The 25,737-nt window shown below is 44.2% G+C and overlaps 1 protein-coding gene across 1 annotated transcript; it reads right to left on the reverse strand.

The window, feature by feature from the left end:
* Positions 1-1,926: 1,926 nt before the first annotated feature.
* LOC120930753 (olfactory receptor 154-like) lies at positions 1,927-2,802 on the reverse strand. Its single transcript, XM_040341926.1, has one exon. The coding sequence runs from the start codon at positions 2,686-2,688 to the stop codon at positions 1,927-1,929; it is 762 nt and encodes a 253-aa protein (XP_040197860.1). The 5' UTR covers positions 2,689-2,802.
* Positions 2,803-25,737: the final 22,935 nt, after the last annotated feature.

Consider the following 25,737-nt stretch of genomic DNA (forward strand, 5'->3'; position numbering starts at 1 on the left):
CTGTAACAGACAGAAAAGCGCAAATCGTCTTTTACTAACACAAAATCAGCTAAAGCAGCCCAAAGGGTGGCGTCATCCGAATGGTACTTCCCCTTTATAGTGCCGTCGTACGTGTTGTACGTCACCGCGCTTTGCTAGAGCATTTTTGTTTTCACGATCGTGTGTAGGCAACGTCGTTTTAATGATCAAGTTGAAAAAAACTTTGTTTTTTCTAGAGCATGAAAAACGTTTTTTCTAGAGCCTGAAAACGTTGTTTTTTCTAGAGCCTGAATAATTATTGTGTGTTCTAATCGGCATTAGAATACATATAAAAAACTAAGGGTAGAAAAGGTGGATGGAGTTATTTTAGGTTGGTTAAACAGATTTTTCATTAATTTGACAGGTCACTCTAATTGATATTGTATGCTGAAAGGTCACCCCTCTGATATGCCATGAATAAGATTATGAGTAGGGTTGAGCGAACCCGAACTGTAAAGTTCGGGTTCGGTACGGACTTTGTTTTTTTTTGCTCCTGAACCCGAATAATTGGAAAAAGTTTGGGTTCGGAGTTCGGCTATTTTATGGCCAATTTGGCCTGGTTGTCAAGTGGTTAAAAAACACTAAAGTTATCCCATTTTTATTTATTTTTTTGTATAATGTGAAAGATGATGTTACGCCGAAATAGATACCTAACATGTCATGCCTTAAAATTGTGTCTGCCATGGAATGGCAGAAAACTACAGTGCTTAAAATTCAACATATTCAATGCTTTAAACGCTTTTACAGGTTACCAGTTTAGAGTTGCAAAGGAGTCTTGTGCTAGAATTATTTCTCTCGCTCTGACGTTCGTGACAATACCTCATATGTGTGGTGTGATCACCGTTTACATATGCGTGCGGGAGTAACATTTGCGTTTGCATTAGCACAGTGTGGCGGGGTACTTTATTTTTATACGTGATATCGCGGCGAATCTGCCATGGAGACCACCATTATCGTTTACAGGACTGCTCAAAGAAAAGATGGATATCTCGCTTGTGGCAGCAGCTGCTGCCGTTACCGAGATATCCATCTTTAAAGTACTGACATATATGTACATGAGCGGGTCCTTAAGTGGTTAAGGAGAGATCTCGGGTCTATTAGACCCCAAATCTCTCCTCTAGCCTCCCATGCATCCGATCAAACACAGATCAGTCTGACCGGCTGCTTTCCTGGCCGCTGGTGGCCAGGTAAATAAAGAGGCGCAACCAGAAGTGACGACATAACTCATCACTCCTTGTTTCCAGGGTTACAGAGAGAGGGGAACAAAGTCAGTTCTTCTCTCTCTCTGTACAGGGTAGTAATTGCCACTGGCTGCATTACTCCCAGGCACCGCAATCGTATGGTAGACCCCAAGAGAGACGGTGGCAGGAGGGGGAGGGACCCCCTTCGGCCACCAGCAGAAGTGATTGAGTGGCTAATTAGTCACTTGGATCACTTCTGCATGAAAGGGAAGGGCTGGCTGAAAACAAACAAACCAGAATGATGCCTGTAGGTGCCTGTAGGTGCAGACATCATTCTGGTATAACCACTGAAACCGAGGGACATCCATGGATGTCCCCTTGGCAGGAACTGGTTAAGCCAACAATTAGAAAATATAATTGACTGATTAGTTTATATTTACTGATTATTGGATTAATAAATGATGTGGCAGGGATTTTTATGGTATACCTGTCCTATTGTGTTCTATGTTATTGTATCTAGATTTGTTTAGCCTTGCAAAAATTTGATATTTATGTTGAGGTCTGTGGTTTACTTTTTATTTAGTATTTTGATAAATACAAACATTTTAATAGTTGAGATTTCCAGTAATTGTGGCCAAAAATTTTCAGGGAAAGGAAGATGGCATATAACACATATTCAAACTTTTAGAGGATGTTTTTCAGACATTTTCTGAAAATAAATGGTTATTTACCTTTTTAATCTCCTTAGAACATTTTTGCTAAAGGCAGATCGTATTTCTTTATTTCGCAGGCTGTAAATAATTGGGTTTAATAAAGGAGTTATGATTGTGTTTAGAAGAGATAAAACTTTATTAAGGGTTTGAAAGTGCCCACTTGATGGTGCCACATAAAGTGCAATGAGCGTCCCGTAATAAGTAGAAACCACCGCCAAATGAGAGCTACAGGTTGAGAAGATCTTCTGGCGGCCAGTGATGGAAGAAATCTGAAGGATGGAGGTAAAAATACAAATATAAGTGACAATGACAAAGACTACTTGAAAAATTCCAATTATAGAGACTATGATAGTGACACAAATGTCAGTCATTTTGGTGTCAGAGCAGGAAAGTTCTAGAAGACGAGTAAGGTCACAGAAAAAGTGGTCTATAACATTTGGACCACAATAGTCCAATGCAACTACGAAAGACTCTATGATCATAGAGACAAAAAATCCAACCAACCAGCATAGTGTAGCCAAGAACTGAGGAAGATGGCGTTTCATAATAAACGAGTAGTGTAGAGGGTCACAGATAGCTAAATATCTATCATAAGACATTACAGACAACAGGCAACATTCCGTTCCAGTAAAGGCCCCGAAAAAGTACAACTGTGTGTGACATGAGGAAAACGAGAGGAGATGTCTCCCTGTAAGAAGGACTTGAAGTGTTTTTGGAGTCACATTTGTGCTGATCAGGATGTCACACACAGAGAGGTGGGAGAGAAAAAAGTACATGGGAGACTGAAGCTGGAGAGTAATCGCCACCAATGCAACAATGAGAAGGTTTCCAGTTATGGTGACCACATAAGTAGGAAGCAGGAGAATAGATAGCAGATTTTGTGTATTATGAAACTCTTCAAATCCCAAAAGAATGAATTCAGTCACCAAAGTGTGGTTAGCCTTGGTCATTTCCTGGGCAAAAAATTAACAAAAATATATATTAGAACTTAATAACCCTTAGATCAAGGATGTCAAACTAAATTTCATCGCGGGTCGCATCATTATTATGATTGCCCTCAATCTGTAAGATTAGATGTCCAATGAATCTCCTCCCCTTACATTAGATGTCAAGAGCCACCCCACCATCAGAAGTTGAGTCCCTCACTCTCCCTTACATCACAGTGCACACCCCTTTCCTTATGCTGCTGCTGGGATGAAGCTGGATGCATTACTTGAAAGCAGAAAGTAAGGGTCTGGAGTAGGACCAGAGTAGGGCACATGAAATGGCCTGGAGGGCCGAATTCGGCCCATGGGGCCTTGTGTTTGACACCTGTGCCTTATATGTAGTGGCTACAATAGTTTTCCATTTTTTTCTGGCTAGTTTCCCTACATTTTAACTTGGTAATCTTGCCAGTAACACACTTTGGGGTTAATTTACTAAAAGGAAAAAGACTGTGCTCTCTGAAAGAGAAATTGTTCGGGGGCTTAGCAAATGAGCAGAAACCCTGTTAAAGCGGAGTTCCACCCTAAAAAGGAACTTTCTATTAGCAGCTTGCCTTTAATGTAAAAAAAATAAAAAATAAAAAATATTTTTTACTCACTTCTATCTGGCTGTTACTACAGTAGGCACATTTTGTAATCGGCCTAGTTCCTGGTCCTACAGTAGGTGGTTCAACTTCCTGTCCTAAGACCCCATTGCCTCCTGGGAAATGATGACACTCATTTGCCAGGAGTCTCTGGGCATTACTGTGCCTAAAAATCGCCCAGCATGCACTTCTCCCTGAAAACCAGGAAGACAAAGGAACAGCTTCACATGCCCACACATATGATGGATACGGCCATAACATGAGCTGGAAAATATAAGGCAAGTGTTTGCAATGATTTCTGGAATGATTGGGGAGCTATTAATATGTGTTAGGGACTATTTAGTGTGATTAATTTTAGCTTGCAAAAAAAAAAAAAAATTTTTTGCTCGGAACCCCACTTTTACTTCTATCATCCAATCATGTGCAAGTGAAAATGCTGTTTTTTTTCCCCTAGTACATGATTGGGTACTCTTTGGAAAGTGAAGCCTTGCCTCGCTTACTATCAAAAGGTTTTCTTTGTGTGTGTCAGGGAAATAACCGTGGAAGTACTGGCAATCTTGCCAGTAGAAGAAATGGCCATGGAAGTACTGGCAATCTTGCCAGTAGAAGAAATGGCACATCATGTGACAGGTGGACCCCCCTTGCTGGCCAATAAAAGGCTGCCACTGTCTGACCCAAATTGCTGGATTGTCGTCAGCTTCCTGTGTTCCTGTGTCTGTTTACCTTGAAACCCCTGGCTTGATCTCTGCTTTTGGCTTGACCTGTGATCCCGATTATCTCCTCACTCTGACCTTGGCTTGGCTGACTATTCTTCGATCCACTGCCCACTGTTTATGACCCGGCTTGCTCCTGTTTGCTCTTGGACTGTCTCCCGGTATATGACTTCTGGCCTGGCTGCTAACCCTGCTCTTGGTTTATCCTGCAAACGCCTACTCAGGACTTCTACTTGCACGGCTACTGACGTCGCTACCCAGCGCACCCCAGCCTTATTCTGCTTACCAGCCTGTTGCAGCACTACTGGCAACCCATGCACCTTTGGGCACATGAGCGCTGAACTCAGCCGCAAGGGGCGCCCTCTCTGCCACCCGGCCTCACATCAGAGACTTGACAGTGTGTTTGTTGGGTATATATAGGGGAGGTTGATCAACTAGAAAGATGTGCCAGAAAGATGTGTATCATCCCCCAGTGGTGTTGTGACAAAACACCACAAACCCTCTGTCCTCAAACAGATCTAGGTCCGCCGCCAATGCTTCCTCTGTTCAGATCCAGCACCGTCCAAAATTCTTTACCCCCCCCCCCCCCAGTCAACATACAGCACCTCAGTGTAGAGTAGAAGCCAACAGCCTACACCAGTCTTGGAGTACATCAGGACTAACATTTTATTTGAGATCTCACACAAATATATACACAAGGGTGACATTTAAGACTGAACCAGAAACCTAATTACCATGAGCTAATTAGCAATCCTTTAGACAGCATAGGTGACTCATAGGCATGACCTTTCAGGTCCTAGTCTGGCTGTCTCCTTCCCTCTACCTCACAGCAAGACACTTATGCCGCGTACACACAACCGTTTTTCATGATGTGAAAAATGCAATTTTTTAAATTGGTCATTAAAAACGATTGTGTGTGGGCTCCAGAGCATTTTTCTCGACGTGAAAAACTGTAGTGTGTTGGCTTTAATTATTGGAAAAAAACGTGCATGCTCAGAAGCAAGTTATGAGACGGGAGCACTCTTTCTGGTAAAACTAGTATTTGTAATGGAGATAGCACATTCCTCACGCTGTAACAGACTGAAAAGTGAGAAACTTTTACTAACACAAAATTAGCAAAAGCATCCCAAAGGGTGGCGCCATCTGAATGTAACTTTCCCTTTATAGTGCTGTCGTACGTGTTGCACGTCACCGCGCTTTGTTTGAACATTTTTTTTTTTTTACGATCGTGTGTATGCAAGGCAGGCTTGACAAGAGTCAAGTTGAGAAAAACTATGTTTTTTTTACATAACATGAAAAATGGTCGTGTGTACGCGGCTTCACATAATAGTTGAGGCAGACAGCCACAATAGACAATAGAACCCCAAACCATCACAGCAAATATTACACAACAGCCAACACACAATAGACACACAATATATACAATGTATACAGCATTGAGTCTGACTATCACAGATCAGACTAGGGTTCTCATTCACCCTGTGCCCCTATTAGAGACACAGGGTGATGTACACATAAGAGGTGTCGGGGAAGCTGGACAAGGAGCCTCCAGAACTCCCCAGGGCAAGCTGAGTTCCCCAAACCCCCGACCCAAAGTCACTCCTGTCAAAGGTGTATTTAGCTTTTGTGCTGCCCTAGGCCTGATTAAACTCGTGCAACCTCTAATTTAATTATGATCCACCCCTTCCTGTCAAGGTCACACCCCTTCCTGTTTAAGACATGCCCTGCAATTTTCCAGTGGGGACACTAGTTCTGAGGGCCTTGGGGGGGATTCCTTTAATCTGCAGAGATTTCCTCTCACTTCCTGTTTGGCTATGGGGCAGAAAATAAAGAGAAATGAAAGGATGGCAAAAAATAAATAACAGGGGCTATAACCATCCCTTACTCTATCCAAAATGGAAATAAAAAAGTGTTGCCTATATTTTTACTTTAACCACTTCCCGCCAGGTCAGTGGTCAATTGACGTCCGGGAAGTGGTTCTGAAATCCTGACTGGACGTCTATTGACGTCCTGCAGGATTTCATGCCGGCGCGAAAATTCCGACAGCAAATTTCCGATAGAGCCGAACATTTGTCGTCGGAAATTCCGATCGTGTGTACGCGGCAATAGAGAGCATATGAAGGTATAAGCTTACGAAATTTCTTTCAGGATCAGCAAAAAAAAATGTTTTGGTGCTTATTGTACAGATATAACAAAAAAACTTTCAAGGGTATATTTAACAGACCAAGTTACATAAATTCATTGTTAAGGTTTACATATGCTTTCAATTCAAATGCTAATCAAACCTTGTTGAATAATTCATCTGTTAGTTTTTTTTGTTTTTTTTTAACTAACCTGTAGTTGTACTGTTTGCTAAATCATTGTTTTTCTGTGAGGAATGCATTTTCAGAAATTTCCTAATACTTACGGTATATACATTGTCCTAAGTAAAATATTGTATGTTTTTTAACATATAGTCATGTTTTAAATGGCTGTTTTTCTTGCAATGTTTACAGTATATAGGAGTTTTTTTTAAGTTTTTGATTGTAACATGACAAAATGTGGAAAATTTCAAGGGGTGTGAATACTCCTTCAAGGCACTGTATCACTGTATATATATATATATATATATATATATATATATATATATATACAGGTCCCGATTTACCACAAGGCCACCGAGGCCAGGCCTCAGGGCAGCAGCGGCATGGAGTCCCCCGATGGCCGAAACATACAGTTAAGCAGGGTAAATTGCTGTGTGGGAGAATTGTGTGGGGGAATCCGCTCACTCGTTAAGTGATTGTGGCGATGTTGCCGAAATCACTTGTCAAATGTGTGCTGCCGTCTGTTCCTCCCCCCAACATACCTCTCTCTGCTGGCTCTGTCTTCGGGACTCGATCCTCCCCACAGCCGCCGAGTCTATCTTCTGTGCCTGTACACAGTGAGAGGGGTGAGCTGTGCTCTTCCCATCTCAGCTGTGACAGGAGTTCTAGCACAGTGCTAAGACTCCTGTTTCAGAGGTGACAGGGTCAATAAAGAGAACCTGTCACCTCCAATTGCTATCACACAGGGAATTGTTTTCTCCTGTGTGATAGCAATAAAGTTAACTACTTGCCGACCAGCCGCCGCTATTCTACGGCGGCAGGTCGGCTCTCCTGGGCGAGAGCCCGTAGCTCTACGTCGGCTCTTGAGCGGCCACTAGGGGCGCGTGCGCGCCGCCGGAGGCACGCGCCTCCCGCTCGCCCCCGACTCCCGTGCGTGTGCCCGGCAGGCTCGATCGCCGCCGGGCACCCGCGATTGCTCGTTACAGAGCGGGGACCGGGAGCTGTGTGTGTAAACACACACCTCCCGGTCCTGTCAGCGGGGGAAATGCTGATCTTCTGTTAATACAATGTATGAACAGAGGATCAGTGTTTCCCCTAGTGAGGCCACCTCCCCCACAGTAAGAACACACCCAGGGACATACTTAACCCCTTCACTGCCAGTGGCATTTTTATAGTAATCCAATGCATTTTTAGAGCACTGATCGCTATAAAAATGCCAATGGTCCCAAAAATGTGTCAAAAGTGTCCGAAGTGTCCGCCATAATGTCGCAGTACCGAAAAAAAATCGCTGATCGCCGCCATTACTAGCAAAAAAAAATATTAATAAAAATGCCATAAAAATACCCCCTATTTTGTAAACGCTATAACTTTTGCGCAAACCAATCAATAAACGCTTATTGCGATTTTTTTTTACAAAAAATATGTAGAAGAATACGTATCGGCCTAAACTGAGGAAAAAAAACATTTTTTTATTTATTTTTGGGGGATATTTATTATAGCAAAAAGTAAAAAATATTCATTTTTTTCAAAATTGTCGCTCTATTTTTGTTTATAGCGCACAAAATAAAAACCGCAGAGGTGATCAAATACCACCAAAAGAAAGCTCTATTTGTGGGAAAAAAAGGACGCCAATTTTGTTTGGGAGCCACTTTGCATGACCGCGCAATTGTCAGTTAAAGCGGCGCAGTCCCGAATCGCAAAAAGTGCTCTGGTCTTTGGGCAGCAATATGGTCCGGGGGTTAAGTGGTTAAGTGAAAAAAATTATAAAAATATATAATAATTAAATTAATAAAATAAAAAAGTAAGTAAAAAGTAAAGAATAAGAAAAATAATATTGAAAATAATAAAAAAATTATACAAAATTATACAAAAAAAAGTAAATGACAAGCTACAAATAAATAAAAAAAGTGATAAAAAAGTAAAAAAAAAAAAGAAATAAAAAATGTTTGAACTAACCATGCCACCCCTGCCATCCAGTTGCCATTCTCCGTTGATTTGGGGGGGTGGTTCGGTTGGCGGGGAGGGGGTGCATTGCGGAACCTGGCCTTGGGGTGGCAGGGAGAGCAAATACAGCCCACACAAAATAACAAGTATCTGTCTATCTTACCCTATCTATTGTAAAAAAGGGAGGTCGTTTTAAAAATGTTAAAAAACATTTATATTTTACGTAGGATCATCAAAACCAAATATAAACCAAATACATTATAAAAAAAAAAAATACTTGCTTAAAAAAAAAAAAACCCAAACCCATAGATAATCCAAAGGAAAAAAACAGTTACAGTATAAAACATTGTACAGTTTTCAAGAAAAACATAAATTTGAATAATTTTCTTGATCAGCATTTTATTCTCTGTAGGTTTCAGTAGCCATTTTTAATGTGTGCCCTTTGAAAAACATTTAGCCTGTTTTTTAAACAACTTACACAGTTGACTAGATCCAGCTCCTCATGCAGACTGTTTCAAATGTTTATGGATCTTACAGTAAAACCTACAGGAACACAATATAAAGTTTAACTGAAGTTTCCTCTTGTTAGAGAATGTCACAGTGACCTTAAAAGGAACACTCTTCTGTTATTTTTGTATATGTGTTAGGTGTGAGTTCTGTCAATGTGAATCCTTAATGAGCCTTTAATTTAACAAACAAACCCTTACACAAACACATTCAAAGAAAACTTTTAAGGGAACAAATAAAATGCTAAAAGAAAAAACAAAACACAAATTGAATCCTAAGTGAAAATATATATTTTTGGCAATTCAAAGATTCTAGTAGAAATAATTTAGGTTGTGCAATTTTGCAGTACATTTAGTTCATCTCATAGATATAAATATTTGATTATGTTGGAAAAAATGTAATAAACTCTTCAGCTATGCTGGACAAATAACAAACTCTTCATTCTTAGTGAATCATGGAGATCATATTTATGTGGCACACTACCATAATATGCATGCACCTTTTTATATTGTTTTCTAAGCTTGATCTTTAATTAATGTTCAATTAGTCTTGGGAATCAAGACTGGGAGGTTGTTAGTAGGAAAACAAAAAAATGCAAAAATTCTCTAGAGAACATGTTCTTCCACAATGAATTAGCCACATGAGAGATTAATATAAAAGCCTTTGTGCAATTTAGAATGGCTCCGTTATATTACTGTAAATAGTTTTTTCCTATTTAAAGTTACAATTAGGGTTTTTTTTGGACCCGAACCCGAATAATTTGCTGAAAGTTCGGGTTTGGGTTCGGAGTTCGGCTATGTAATGGCACTGCACAAAGTGTCATTTCTGAAACCAAAAAAAGGCATTTAAAACCGGCTTTGCGGCTATAATGAATTGTCGGCTTCGGCAATTCAGAGAGGATTCATTTATGAAAAAAAAAAATATAGCGTGGGGGTCCCCCCAAATTCAATTACCAGGCCCTTCAGGTTTGGAATGGATATTAAGGGGAACCCTCACCGTCAATTTTAAAAAATTTTTTACGTGGGGGTCCCCCCAAATATCAGGTCTGGTGTGGATTTTAAGGGGAACTCCACCCCATTTAAAAAAAAATGCGTGGAGTTCCCCCCAAAATCCACACCAGACCCTTATCCGAGCACGTTAACCTGGCCGGCCGCAGAAAAGAGGGGGGGACAGAGTGCGGCCCCCCTCTCCTGAACCGTACCAGGCCACATGCCCTCAACATGGGGAGGATGTCCCCAAGTTGATGGGGACAAGGGCCTGCATCCCCACAACCCTTGCCCGGTGGTTGTGGGGGTCTGCGGGCAGGGGGCTTATCAGAATCTGGAAGACCCCTTTAACAAAGGGGACCCCCAGATCCTGCCCCCCCTTATTTATCTTATTTATCATAAGACATTACAGACAACAGGAAACATTCTGTCATGGCAAAAACTCCATAAAAATACATTTGTGTGTAACATGATGGAACAGATAGGCAACATTTCTCTGTAACAAGGACTTGAAGTGTTTTCGGGACCACATTTGTGATAATCAATGTCACACAGAGAGAGGTGGGAGAGGAGAATGTACATGGGGGACCAAAGCTGGTGAGTAATTGCTACTAATGCAACAATGAGAAGGTTTCCAGTCACTGTGACCACATATATAAGCAGTACAAGAAGAAATAGAAATATAATTTGAACATTGTGAAGATCTTCAAATCCCAAAAGTATAAATTCAGTTACGGAAGTGTGGTTATCATTTGTCATTTCCTGAAAATAAACATTTAATGTTATAAAAGTCTAATTTGGCAAAATAACCTATTTATGTGATGAAATAATTTTTAAACATAAACTTTATTGTCCATGGTTTTTGTCCATTATTTTGTTTCTATAATTAATGATGTAAAACAATTTTTTTTGAAGATTTCCTTATTTATTATTGTGACAGGGGTCACTTTGTGTGGGGGGTTGTTGCAACTCAGATTGCCTTTGAGAGCTATGGAGGCTCCTTGTCTAGCTTCCCCAGGCCCCCTTATGTGTACATCACCCTGTGTCTCTAATAGGGGCACATGGTGACAAGAACCCCACTATGGTTCTGTTCTAGTCAGACTCAATGTTGTATATATGTATATATTGTGTGTTGTCTCATGCTGTTGTGTACTATTTGCTGTGATGGTTTGGGGTGTGACTGTATTCTATTGTCTATTGTGGCTGTCTGCCTCAACTATTATGGGATGTGTAAGGCCGCGTACACACGATTGGTCAAAACCGATGAAAACGGACTGAAGGACCGTTTCATCGGTTAAGTTGACTGATGGTCTGATGTGCCTACACACCATCGGTTAAAAAAACAATCTTGTCAGAACGCGGTGACGTAAAACACACAACGTGCTGAAAAAACGAAGTTCAATGCTTCCAAGCATGCGTCGACTTGATTCTGAGCAATTTTGACCGATGCTTTTGCATACTAACGATCGGTTTTGACCTATCGGTTAGGCGTCCATCAGTTCAATTTTTTTTTTTTTTTTTTTTTTACTTAAGAGTTTTTATTAGATTATAATAGATCAATACAAAATGCACAAAATGAGCATACTGTAGACATGACAGGTAGGTTGAGGGATATCGTAAAGTACAGACATCTGTGAAATACATCCGATAAAATAACAGATAACAGATAAAACACTCGTGAGTTAGTAACAAAAATCCACAGCAACCATAGTCATGGCATCAGTCAGTGTAATTAGCAGTGCAAGAAGCAAAATATACAAAATTAACACTTAAAAAGAAAAGGAGAAGAAGAGAAAAAAAAAAATGAAGAAGAATGAAATTTTGACAAAAATGACAGTCAAATGTCGCAGCTAACAGCGGATATAGCTAAATGAGAAAAAAAAAAAAATATCAAAGAACACTATATACCGAGAAAATCAGATTAGCTGGCATCTGAGATTCGGTACAAAAACCAGGGGTCCCATTTAGCTTTGTGAAGAGGCATGGTGTCTCTAAGTGTGTGATGGATCTTCTCTGTAAGCATAATTTGGTCAAACCTAGATATAACCTGCGCAAAAGGGACCGAGGAAGACTTCCAATGGAGCGCAATCGTCCACTGTACTGCCACGCATATAGTGTGCAAGAGGCGCAACAGGGGTTTAGGGGTATCGGGGATTTTCTCAAACAGCAGACAATGAGTGTGTGTCAGAACCATGCTACTCCCAGCGAGTTTATCCAGCAAATCCAAAACCGCCCTCCAGGTGGGACGCAACCTCTCACATTCCCAAAATAGATGTAGAAAGGTCCCTTGTACAGGACAGCCTCGGAAACATAGTGGGGAGCATTGAGGAAAAATCCTGCTCAAACGAAGAGGGGTGAGGTACCACCGGGTAAACAGCTTGATGGCCGTCTCTCTAACTGATAAGGAGACGGAACACTTCCTCATATTTTGCCAGCAAGCATCCCAATTTTTATGTTCATAGTCCAGGCTCAACTCTTGATTCCATTGGGACATATGTTTTAAAATAGAGTCACCCGCGCTTCCCCCCAGTGAGCCGTAGAGTATAGAAATAAGCCCCCTCTGCCTTGGGGAGGTGGCACACAATGTTTCAAATGCCGTATTGGTGTCTGAGGGCGTAGTCGCATAGTGTGTCTGAAAGAAATGGCGGACCTGCAAATATCTATAGTGCTCCCTTAAAGGGATGTCCTTCGTTACACGAAGCTGAGAGAAAGGAATGAAACTTCCATCATGCTGCAGGTCGGCCAAAGCCGTCAGCCCACCATTTGTCCACCACTCGTAGCAAGCAGGCGTGTGAAAGGCTGTAGGAAACCTGGGGTCTCCTAAAAAGGATGCCCCAGGGGGGAACCTAGAGGCAAGGGCCAAGCGGGGGCTAAACTTCTCCCACATCCCCAATTCCTGGGCTACCACTTGATTTTTCTCTTTTAATAAAGAGGCACAGTGCTTTGAGGACCACAAAAGTCCCGGCAGGTGAAAGGGTTTAATGGAGTCCCTCTCAAATCGAACCCAAGGGACCCTAGGGTGTCTAATGTTCCACTGGGCCATCTGGGAGAGTCTGCTCGCCAGGAAATAGAACCAAAGTTGGGGAACTCCCAACCCCCCCTGTCTATATGGTCTATAGAGGACTTGTCTAGAGAACCCAGCTGGCTTATTATTCCAAATAAATCTATTCAGGAGGGCTTGTAACTTCAGGAGGAAGGTCTTCGAAACAGTCCCCGGGAGGGCCCTAAAAAGGTACAGGAGTTTTGGCAAGAATGTCATCTTACTGGCAGTTATCCTCCCTAAGAACGAAATCCTATATTTGGCCCAAGATTGTAGAAGCTGCTTAAGTTGAGACACTAATGGGAGGTAGTTAAGGGAGAAAAGCTGGGAAAAGTCTCCCGGCAGCTTTACACCTAAATAGGGGATAGCTGATTTTGCCCACTGAAACTGGAATGTTTGCCTAAGATTCTCCAACTCGGCTGGGGGGAAGCCAATAGGCAGAGCCACAGATTTCGCGACATTCACCGCGAGGCCGGAGACCTCCGCAAAAGAGGCCAGGGTGTGCAGAAGGTTAGGCAAAGACACCAAAGGATTAGTTAGAAAAAGGAGTACATCATCAGCATACATGCACAATTTGTACATAGAAGAAGATTTACTATAACCAACTATATCTGGGTGTCTGAGAATGGCAATGGCCAGTGGTTCGATTGCCAGGGCAAAAATAAGTGGGGATAAGGGGCACCCCTGCCTCGTCCCCCTTCCGAGCCCGAAAAACCCAGAGCTACAGCCCGGGATTTTGATACGGGTACTAGGGTTTTGGTAAAGAGCATGAAATGAGTGCAAAAAATCCCCCCCTATGCCGTATCTCCGCAGCAACAGGGACACATAACTCCAGGACACACTGTCGAATGCCTTATTGATATCCAACCCTAACAAAAACAGCTTACGGGAGAATAAATTTGCGTCTTGAATGACATCAGCTGCAAGGCGGATATTATCGGTAATAAATCTATGGGGAATGAAACCTGACTGGAAGGGGGAGATTAGGGAAGAAATCACACCCCCCAACCTATCCGCCAGGATTCGGCTAAAAATTTTCAAATCATTATTAATAACAGAGATAGGGCGGTAATTCTGTGGCAGGGAGTGATCCTTATTGGGCTTGGGGATAAGGGACATGTTGGCCAGGAGCATCTCCTCAGGGAATGAGCCACCCTGGAGTACATAATTAAATAGGGTAACCAGCCTGGGGGCAAGCTGAGGGGCAAATTTTTTAAAATAAATAGCCGAAAAGCCATCAGGGCCAGGGGAGGAGCCATTTTTAAGGCTCTTAATAACAGCTAAAACCTCAGTCACTGAGATGGGGAGGTTAAGCTTATCCGACTGAGTCTTGGAAAGGGATGGGAGGGGAATATTATCAAACTCTTCAAGAGAGGCCTGAGAAGGCCTCGATTGGGATTCTCCGAGCAGGGAAGAATAGTAATCCTTAAAGATTTTTAACACTTCTTGAGGGTGTGAGGTCAGTTGACCTGCAGGAGACTTAATTTTATAAACGTGTGGAGGGCGGAGAGACTGGTTCAGCTTCCTAGCGAACATCGTGGACGAGGTATTGCTATGAAGCAGAAAACGGGCCTTGGACCATCTCAGCGCCTTCTCCACCTTAGTAGAGAGCAACGCATCTAATTCTAAACGCTTTTGGTCAATGGAGCGTCTCGTGGAGTCCAGCAGCAAAGATACAGGGTTCCTATACAGGCGATCCAGCTCATCAGTGAGCCTGAGTATATCAGATTTATTCTGTTTGCTGCGGGCCGCCGCAAGGCTAATCAATTTGCCCCTAAGCACTGCTTTGTGAGCAACCCAAACAGTAGCCGCCGGGGTCTCAGGAAGAGAGTTAAGGGCAAAGTAATCATCAATGGCTCGGACCAACTCAGACTCAACCACATGATCAGAGAGAAGAGCCTCATTAATTCTCCACATGTAAGGGGAGGGGGATCGAGGCACAAAATTAGTAGAAAATGAGACTATGTTATGATCCGACCAGACACAGCTATGTATGGACGAGTCTTGGGAGTTAGCAAGGATAGCAGGAGTAGCAAAGACATAATCCAACCTAGAATAACTGCCATGTGGGTGGGAATAGAACGTGTATTCTCGGGCACCCACATTGTGAGCCCTCCACGAGTCCACCAGTTGAAGGTCGCGTAGACCGTTAGTCAAAGATCTGGGGAAGGCACCAGAGGCAACCGAGCCCAAAGATCTGTCTAAAGCAGGGTTGGCTACCAGGTTAAGGTCACCCCCAACTATCATGTGTGGTGAGAGAAACTTAGATAAAATTTCAAAAAAGTGAGCAAAGAATGGGGCCTGAGATTCATTGGGGGCATATACACTAGCGATAGTGGTTTCTCTGTTCTGGACCACTCCTTTAATAATCACAAAACGGCTTTCCCTATCTTTGTAGACCCTCTGTACGTCCATGGGAAATGAGTTATGCAAGAATATGGCAGCGCCCCTACTTTTAGAGGTATGAAGTGTAAAAAAGGTCTGTGAGAAGGCCCTGTTAAAATATTGCGGGTGTGAGGAGTGGGAAAAGTGGGTCTCCTGTAGTAACAGGACTTTGGCATTAAGAGATTTATACTGCGAAAAGGCTTTCTTCCGTTTGGAGGGAGAATTAAATCCCTTTACATTATGTGATATGAAAACAGCCATCAGGGACTGGGGAAAAAAAGGGCCAATACAATTTATAGAAAAAAAAGCCTCCTGTGAAGGAGCGCCGCCATATCCATATTGCAACCTGTGAAAACATCAGTAAAAAATCTGTAGAACCCACCGAACCCCCTCCACTCAAAAAAGCATCAGCCCTTAAGGGGACAGTGTAACACCATAGAGCATTAGAACCACATAAGTGACATTTGAAAAAAAATAAAAATAAAAAAAGGAACATAAACAAAAATAAGAAAGAGTCACTGAGATGAGAAAAAATAAGAAGTAAAAAGACTTGAGCAGAAAAGTAAGACAAGGGATCAGGAAAACATTCAAGTCCTGATAATTGAAATGTAACACCGAGGTACAGAGACCTCAAACCCAGCATGAGTGCAAAAAAGAACCAAAAGCCCAAACTAAAAAACGGGCAACCAGTACCATACCCAGGGGGGGTAAAGTGAACATAGCACCACATAGCTGGGGTGAGTCGCATCATGCGACACCAAGGGACAGCGGCCGAACATTAGAGAGGCTTCAACGTATAGTAGAATATCTTGTCGCGTCGTCCAAGTTCATGGAAGAGTTGTTGGTATATATGAAGAAAAAGGCTTATCTCGCCATCAGGCTTGGGGTAAGGCGTCATCGTAGCGAATCCTCCGTCTGTCACGTCTCGTAGGCGGTGTGTGCCAAATTTGCGAAGGTCTGGGAGTCAGCGGGAGGCGACGTATAGCTGCAGCATCCAGGAGACCCAATTTAACTAAGATCTCCTGACCCTCCAGGATGTTAGTGGCCGTATAGGTTGAACCGTTATGAGGGATTTGTAGCTTAAAGGGGAACCCCCACCGATAACGGATCCTGGCATCTTGAAGGGGGCCTGTGATCTCTTTCATAGACCTGCGTCTATCCAGTGTGGCTGGAGAAATATCTGGATAAATCTGGATGGTGTAATTATCAAGAACAATCCTGGGAGCGTTCCGAGCTGCCCTTAGAACTTCTTCTTTAATAAGAAAGTCCTTCATACAGAGTACTATGTCCCTGGGGGGCTTGTCAGCAGGGGGTTTAGGCCTTAAAGCCCTGTGGATGCGATCACACGTGAACGCTGAGGCTTCCTTCTCTGGGAGCAGGGATTTGAAGATTTTAATAGCAGAGGGGATCAAATCTGTGACTGTCTCTGGCACCCCCCTCAGCCTTAAGTTATGGCGTCTGTTTCTATTATCAAGGTCCTCGATTTGGGACTGCATAAGGGAGAAGGCCTCTCTCAAAGTCTCATGTTCTCTGCTAAGGTCATTAAAAGCCAAGGACAGCTCGTCATGTTTATTCTCCAGGAGATCTGTTCTGGAGCCCAGGGCAGCAATCTCCATAGAGAGCGTGTGAGAGGTTTTGTGAAGTTCGGTTTGGAACTTAGTAGCCAATCGGGCATACATGGCCTCTAGGCTTGAGTCCAAATCTGCCTTAGATAAGGCAGAGGGGCACTCACCGCTGATCTCTGGTGGACGGGGCACTCCGGGAGATCCAGGCACCGACGAACGTGCAGGAGAAAGCAGAGGGGCCGCGGCGCCATTTTGAGTCATGTTGCTCTGTTCCCTAGCGCGTAGGAGATAGTGGGTCAGCGAGGTCTGAGAGCGGCTCCCGGTTTTTTTCTTCCTGGACGAAGGCATGCACAGAAGCCTCTGTACTCGGGGGGTGTCAATAAAAGGTACGGATGACGAAATATAGCCCCCGTTGAGTCGTTTTAGTCCCGCGGTGCACGGAGCTAACTCCTTAGGCTGCCATCCTGCTTGGCGCCGCGCATGCGCCCTCCCATCAGTTCAATTTTAAAGCAAGTTCTCTTTTTTTTGACCGAAGGATAACTGACCGATGGGGCCCACACACAATCGGTTTGGACCGATGAAACGGTCCTTCAGTCCGTTTTCATCGTTTTTGACCGATCGTATGTACGCCGCCTAAGTGTCTTGCTGTGAGGAAAGAGGGAGGGGGAATTCCTCCAGCTGATAAGACTGTTTACTGATGAGAAGTTTAAACACACCTGACCTGTGTGTCCATTGTCATTGGACAGTTTGAACCGCCCTGTTTTCCAAGGGTAGGGGGGGAAGTGTTTTGAAGTGAGATATCTGTGTAACATGTGTGAAAATAAAGGAGTCTGCTGTTTTTTACCCTACACTGAGGTGTTGTCTGGTGACTGGGGCGGCTGGAGTGTCTTGGATGGTGCTGGTTCTGGACAGAGGAAGCATTGACGGCGGACCAAGTTTTGTTTGAGGACGAGGGTTTGTCAAAATTATATATCAAATATAAATATTTTTTTAGAAGTCAATATCCAATCTTTTCATCAATCCTCTATTGGCTTATTACAGTTTAATGTTTCTTCATTCGATCTATTTTTTATTCAAAATCCCGAAACAGAAATGAAATATATTGCAGCCTATGAGGTCTTTCATGTGGGGGATGCATTTGTTTTCTTTTTAATGCCATGCTAAATACATTTTCTGCAAGGGAGTCCCATGAAGCTGACTTTCATCAGTCTTGCATACGCACTATCAGACTAAATTCCGACCGTGCCAAAACGTGGTGACGTAAAACACTACAACAAGCCGAAAAAAAGTTCAATGCTTCCGAGCATGCGTCAACTTGATTCTGAGCATGTGTGGATTTTTCTCCAATGGAGTTCCTCACAGACGATCGTAATTTCCTATCGTTTTCTTATCCATTGGAAAATTTTTAAACATGTTCTATTTTTTTACACCGATGGAAAAAAGACCGATGGGGCCCACACACGATCAGTTTGTCTGATGAAAAAAGTCCATCGGACTGTTTTCATTGGATAAACCGATCGTGTGTACACAGCATTAGAGGCTTCTCTCTTCTCTTTTATACTCTGTAGCTCCTGCTGGATTTTGCTTCTAATACCCTTGTGGAGACTTCATTTGTGGACAGACATTTTATGGTTACACAACCTATCACATTGCTATAATATTTTTATATGGACTATAAATTAAAGGACTTGTGAATAAATGGTTGTGGGACGAATCATTTGAGTTTCCATTATTTCTTATGGGGAAATGTGCTTTGATATACAAGTGCTTTGGATTACAAGCATGTTTCTGGAACTAATAATGCTCGCAATCCAAGGTTTTACTATATATATGCTCCATGCCCAAAAAAAATGAATTTGGCTTTTTGGGCCTTTGTTGTGCACATTTAAGTATGGTTTTTGATGCGCCTTTTGCTGCTTTTTTTTCCACACACATTTTGGCTTGTTTTTGAAAATGCATTTTAGCAGATTTTTATGTTCATTTTGGTGCTTTTTTAACATGTATTTTCCTAAGGAATATCCGATCGTGTGTACGCGGCATTAAAGTAACCGGTGTCAAAATGTGTGCTAAAGGGCCAAAATGTGTGCTTAAAAAAGCACCAAAATGCACAATAAAATAAAACACGGCCAGATGCACGTTAAAAATATACGGCATGTTAAAAAACTGCATACATAATGCCAAAATGAGCAATAAAAGGCCTAAATGCACATTTAAAGAATGTGCCAAAATGTGTGTAAAAAAGTACCAGTGGCCAGTGCTTATTATTTTCATGTAATTACAGGTCTTTCTAACTTTGGTTTTACTTCTTATGCCGCGTACACATGGTCGGAATTTCCAACAACAAATGTTCAATGTGAGCTTTTTATCGCAAATTCCAACCGTGTGTATGCTCCATCGGACATTTGCTGTTGGAACTTCCAACAACAAAAAATTGAGAGTTGGTTCTCAAATTTCCGACAACAAAAGTTCTTGTCGTAAATTCCGATCGTCTGTATGCAATTCCGACTCACAAAAATCGTACGCATGCTCAAAATCAATGAGCTCCAGCAAAGCGCGGTGATGTACAACACGTTCAATGGCACTATAAAGGGGAAGTTCCATTCAAATGGCGCCACCCTTTGGGCTGATTATGCCAATTTCCCTTCTCATAACTTGCTTCTGAGCGTACATGTTTTTTTCCCTGTCGTTAAAGCCTACACATGACCGTTTTTCACGACGAGAAAAACGTAGAGAAAAAATAGAGCAGGTTCTAAATTTTTAATGCCCATTTTTCTCGTCGAGAAAATGCTCTGGCGCACACACACGATCATTTTTTAAGGCCAATTAAAAAATGGAATTTTTCTCATCATGAAAAACGGTCGTGTGTACGCGGCAAAAGTGACCGCGTTCTTGATGTTCACAATTTCGGACAACATTTGTGTGATCGTGTGTATGCAACACAAGTTTGAGCCAACATTCGTCGGAAAAAAATCCACGGTTTTGTTGTCGGAATTTACGATCGTATTCATTAAACTCAGCTGCTCTATAATCACACAGGTATCTCAGGAGATCACAGTCAACCCTTCTACTCAGATCTCAGCTGTTCTCAGAGGAAAAACTTCTCCTCTCATCTCCTTCTGAGATAAACAGGGTGCCAGAGGAGAAACTTCTCCTCTCATCTCCTTCTTCATAAACAGGGTGCCAGAGGAGAAGATTTTTCTCTGAGAATTGCTGAGAACTGAAATGAGATAAATTATCTCTGTGTGATAAACGTACACCCAAGTGTATTATCTGTTCTTATCTGGCTTAACCGAGAGCTGGGGTGGCTGGTGGTGGTATCCCTGTTGGTATCATGGGGACTCTGGATGGGCCCAGTTCCTCTTGATTTGAGTTGATCTACCTTGTCTGGCCATGGTGTCTGTGCCCCCTGGGAGTGGTCACCCTAGGGATGCTCTTAGTAAATTTGGGTGTGAGACCCCACAGTGTGAAACGGCGCATGGTCATTGTAGTAATATGACTGAACGTATCCTTCCTAGAAAATCATTCCCAGACAGTGAAACTAGGAGCCTTCACCTCTGAAACTCACGCAATTTCTTGTGGAGTCCCTCAAGGATCACCCCTGTCACCGGTGCTCTTTAACATCTACCTCCACCCACTCCTCAAAATCATTAGCAAACAGGACCTGTGCTACTACTCATACGCTGACGACACTCAACTCTACTTTCGCATCACTGATAAAAAAGACCAATATCACGGACTGGAAAATTGCCTTACATTGATCGATGATTGGATAACTGAGAGCTCCCTTAAACTCAATGGGGTGGATTCAGGTAGCTATTTCAAATCTGCGCCGGCGTATCGTTACGCCGATTCTCAAAGGCAGATACGCTCCAAAAATAGGCTTCCTCCGCCGACGTAACTTGAATGCAGCGGCGTATAATTGTGTGCAATATTACGTTGGCCGCTAGGGGCGCTTCCGTTGTTTTCGGCGTAGAATATGCAAATTACCTAGATACGCCGATTCACAAACGTACGTCGACCGGCGCAAATTATTTACGTTGTTTACGTTAGGCTTGTTCGGCGTAAGGTTGCTCCTGCTATTAGGTGGCGCAGCCAATGTTAAGTATGGACGTTGTTCCCGCTTTGAAATTTTAATTATTTACGTCGTTTGCTGGACGTAATTTACGTTCACGTCGAAACCAATACGTCGTTGTGGCGTACTCTGGAGCAATGCACACTGGGATATGTACACGGACAGGTCATCATCGATTTACATAAACCGCTTACGCCGGCCCCATTTACGCTACGCCGCCGCAACTTACGGAGCAAGTGCTTTGTGAATACTGCACTTGCTCCTGTAAGTTGCGGCGGCATAGCGTAAATACGATACGCTGCGCCGCCGTAACATCAAGCGCAGCTACCTGAATCCACCCCAATGGATCCAAAACAGAACTTCTTCTCCTCGACACAAACTGAAAGACAAAAGCTAAGGCTTCATGGACACCACCCACCATCCTTGGACAAACTATTACCCCGACTACCAAAGTCAAAAGGCTCGGAGTCATCTTTGATTCGGAGATTTCGATGGATGCACAAATAGGATCAGTAGTCAGCGGATCACACCATCTCCTCTGCCTGCTGCGTAGACTCATCCCAGAAGAGGAAATAGCAGTAGTAGTTGGAACAATCATCAATTCCTGACTCGACTACGCAAACTCCCTCTACATAGGACTACCTAAACACCAGATTTCACGCTTACAAGTAGTTCAGAACACGCCAGCAAGACTGGTAATGGGGAAAAAACCTTCACTGAGGACCCTTCTTTGGCTAAGCGTAAAGGATCGGATCACCTTCAAGACCCTCTGTCTTACCCACAAGTGCACACAAGGAAACACTCCTCAATACTTATGCGATAAAATAAAACACTACATCCCCAATCGCATTCTCCGATCAACTAACCAAAACCTCTTCCACATCCCCAAGTCCCACTTCAAATCGAAGGGAGAATGTAGATTTGCAATCCAAGGACCACGGCTATGAAACGCTCTAACCACGGACATCCGCATAGAGGAAAACCATCGGTCCTTCAGGAAAAAACTTAAGACCCGGGGGCGTGGCCTGGATGGAGACCAAGATGGCAGCTTAAGCCTTGAGCTCCTGCGATCCAGGGATAGAAACTTGCCTTTTGGGGAACCCACGACTCACCCCTGACCATGAGCAGAGACACCCGAAGCTCGTCTACGTCCAGGGCAACGGGTGAGCCTTCTACCCAACTGAACAGGAACATCCTGGAGATATTCCGAACGCAGCGCATGGCGGCACACGCGGCCTCACAGGCCCAAACCCCGAGCCCGCTTAGCCTGCAATCCGGCCTGCAACCCTTGGAGCCAGGTTCGTCTGCAGGACGAACACATCCCCCTAGTCTGTTTGACTTAGAAATGATGACAGCGGACATTAAGAACGCTGTCACGGCGGCAGTGGCTGATCTCAAGACGGAGATCCATGCGGAAGCCCATCGGATCGATGTGGTGGAACAAACCACCCAGGCCCACGCGGCTGCACTCCGCCAAGTTCAAGGCACATACGACGCCCAGCTCCCACACCTCCTGGAGCTCCACAGACACATAGAGGACCTCGACAATCGAGGTAGGAGGCACAACATATGTGTGCGGGGTCTCCCTAAGAGTGTGGAACCGGGGGAACTTGCAGCAAGCACTTCAGGCCATCTTTAATGATTTAATGGAGCGCCCGGCGGACTCGCCCGTCGAAATGGAGAGAGCCCATCGAGCGCTGCGCCCCCCGCCCAGAGACAACGAACCCCCGAGGGATGTAATTTGCTTTATAATTAACTTTCAGCTCAAAGAGGAGATCCTTCGCAAGGCGAGAGCGAGAGGACGAATCCTCCATGATGGCACTGAGGTGAAGCTTTTTCAAGATCTGTCCCAGATCACGCTCAAGAATCGGCGCGCCCTGCGCCCCCTGCTGGAGGTCTTACGGGCAAGAAACATGCAGTACCGCTGGAAATTTCCCTTTGCTCTGTCGGCATCCTCCAGGGGGCGCTCCGCTCTCCTCCGCACTCCTGAAGACCTCCACAACTTCTGTGAGCAGCTCGATATCCCGCCCGTGGACCTCCCGGACTGGTATACTTTCTACTTCCCCTCGGAACCATGGCTCCCGGTTTCCATGAACCCGTCCCCGAAAGCCCAACGCCACAGGTCCCGCAGGAACAGGGCGGGTCCGTCCTCCCCAGGCAACCACGCATCTAGACGCGATCTCTATCAACAAAACCCGGGCTCCCCCTCAACTCCATCTAGGGGTAGAGACCGGGTCGAGGCCTGATGCATGGATCGGTGCACCTCCTTGTTATGTATCGCCACTCCTGCTCTCTTTGGGTCCCAAACCCCAGCTCCCCGTGTGTGAGTATGTTTTTTGCATGACCTGAATGTTCCTCTGGCAAGCTGCAGTCACTGACCAGGTGCACTTCTGCACGCTGTTCAGCTGACACTGACTTCCACTCGATGATGCTGTTACACGTGAGATGTCGGGTCCATGCACTTTAACCCCCCCCCTGTTGCTTTTGGTGTTATCTACTCCCCCTTGCCCAACACTGGAATGAACCAGGTGATGTGCGGTGAGACTTCCTTGCCTGTATTGGTTTTCCTTTCTTTTTTTTTGTTGCTTTTTTTTGTTTTTTTTTACAGACTTGGACATCCATCTGGACTAGAACCCCTTGAGGCATTGCCTCTGAAACCCGCATGCCTGATGTGTACTCCTCAAGGGCATGTCTGAAGGACTTTTAGGTCCCTCCTCAGCTTCCGAGTCTCTACGAGGATAACCATGCTGGTGTTATATGTCCTACTTTTACCCACTGTGCTCTACCAGTCTTTGTATGGGTTCCCGCACCCTTCCCCCCCATCTCGTCCCTACCCCCCCGTTCCCTTCCTCCCCCCTTGTTCTCCTCACCTCCCTCTTGCCCCCCCTCCCCTGTACCCCTCCCCCCTCCTCCACCGCCTCCTCCCTTCCGCTTCCTCTCCTCCCCTCCTTCGCCCCCCTTTCCCCTCGCCCCCCCCGTCTTTCCTCCCCCCTCCTCCCTCCCCCCCTCTTCTGGCCCCCGGCCCCTTCATCTCTTTGCTCACCCCCTGTTAGAGACACTCTCAGCTGGCCCAAGTTCGTTAATTCTTTGGGGGAGGGCTGCCCCTATCCAGATCCCGCTGTCCTGTCCTGGTGCTGGACCCAATGCTCCCACCACCTTCCCCTTGGGGACCAAGGAGTTTCCTTTGCTATCCGGGGGGTGGGGGGTGGCCCCTGGGGGGGGTGAGCTTTGATTGTGTATTGTGGCCCACCAGACATTCACTTTGAACCTTTTTACCCACACGGGTATGTTGTATGTTACATGTTCATATGTTAATTTTTTTTCTTTTGTCCCTTAGTAATTTTACGCCCATAAGGGCGCTGTGATATAGTTATGTGGCGATACTTGTCGTTTATATGCTGATACCATGCCGACTTATTTGCACTTAGGTAATATATGTACACTGTTCTCTCTCTCTCTCCCTGATGGGTCCACTGCTCTATGCACCATTTACCACTCATCTCAGCCCATGTGCTCCGCACACTATATAGGGGTGCCCTACACTCCGTCTTCCTACAATTTACGAGTTCCCCACAACACCCTTTTAATCATCTTATTGTCTTTCACTGGACCGCTTCCCCTTCGAGGTTTCCGTCCCTGTTTCCGCTCCCACAAAGCAGTCCCGCTGGGATTTTTGCTGACCATCCAGACCTTCCCCCTTTTTAGGTGATTTAGCAGGCCTAATATCACCTCTGGTTCGTATTTTCTCTGCTTTCGACTTCTCTTTCATTTCTCCTGTACCGACCCCTTGCTCTCCCTTCTCTTCCTTACCTCCACCCCTCTATTCCCCCTACCCCTTTTCTTCCCTCCTCTTCTACCCTTTTCACCTTCCTCCCCGACCTCCCCTCTTTTCTTGGTCTCCCTTCTTCCTGTGCCTTCGACTGGGTCTGTGCCTGCCCTCCTGGTGGGTCTCCCCACCGTCTCTCTCCCTTCTAACTCCTCGATCCTCTAGCCTAGCGTTCTCGACCTCCCCCCCCTCTGATACCAGACCCTGCAGCATTGACCATTAGCTATGACATCCCTATCCTTGAAATGTGTATCTCTTAACGTTAAAGGCCTCAACTTACCAGAGAAGAGGTCCCAGGTTTTATCTTCACTCTCCAAATACGGAGCCCATTTCCTTTTTTTACAGGAGACCCACTTCCGTTCGGACAACATTCCCAAACTCTCTAACTGTAACGACCCTGCAATCTATATGTATATGATATGGATCCTTTATTGCAGAGGCTTCTCAGGTATGATACCCTTGGTCACTCGCTATATTGTGTAGAAAGTTTAGGGATAAAATCATCACATCCTCAAGTGTATTGACATTGCTCTGTGCTCAGCCTATTCCCTCATAGGCAAATATGTTAACAAGAGAGTCTCTAGAAAGCACAGAGGTTAAACTATGGTGTTGGCGTATATCAAAAATAATACTACTAACATAGGAAATACTTCAAGAGCAGGTTGTGCAATTACTATGATAAGATGTCTTGTAAATCTGTATAAACTGCAAGCAGGTTATTTGAGGTTAATTATTGATAAACCAGATACTTGCGGTTTGCAGAGTAGATTCCTTCAAGAAGATGGTATTAGTATTTCCAGTCCAAGAGGGTGTGAAGTAGAAGAGAAGTTTGTGTGAATATTCAGCAACAGGTACTCAAGAGAAATGCAGGGCTGGGTGTGCTGTATTCAGAGAGCTAGAAGTTGGAACAGGGTCTC

This window comes from Rana temporaria, chromosome 3 (genome assembly GCF_905171775.1).
Source record: "Rana temporaria chromosome 3, aRanTem1.1, whole genome shotgun sequence".
Taxonomy (NCBI): Eukaryota; Metazoa; Chordata; class Amphibia; order Anura; family Ranidae; genus Rana; species Rana temporaria.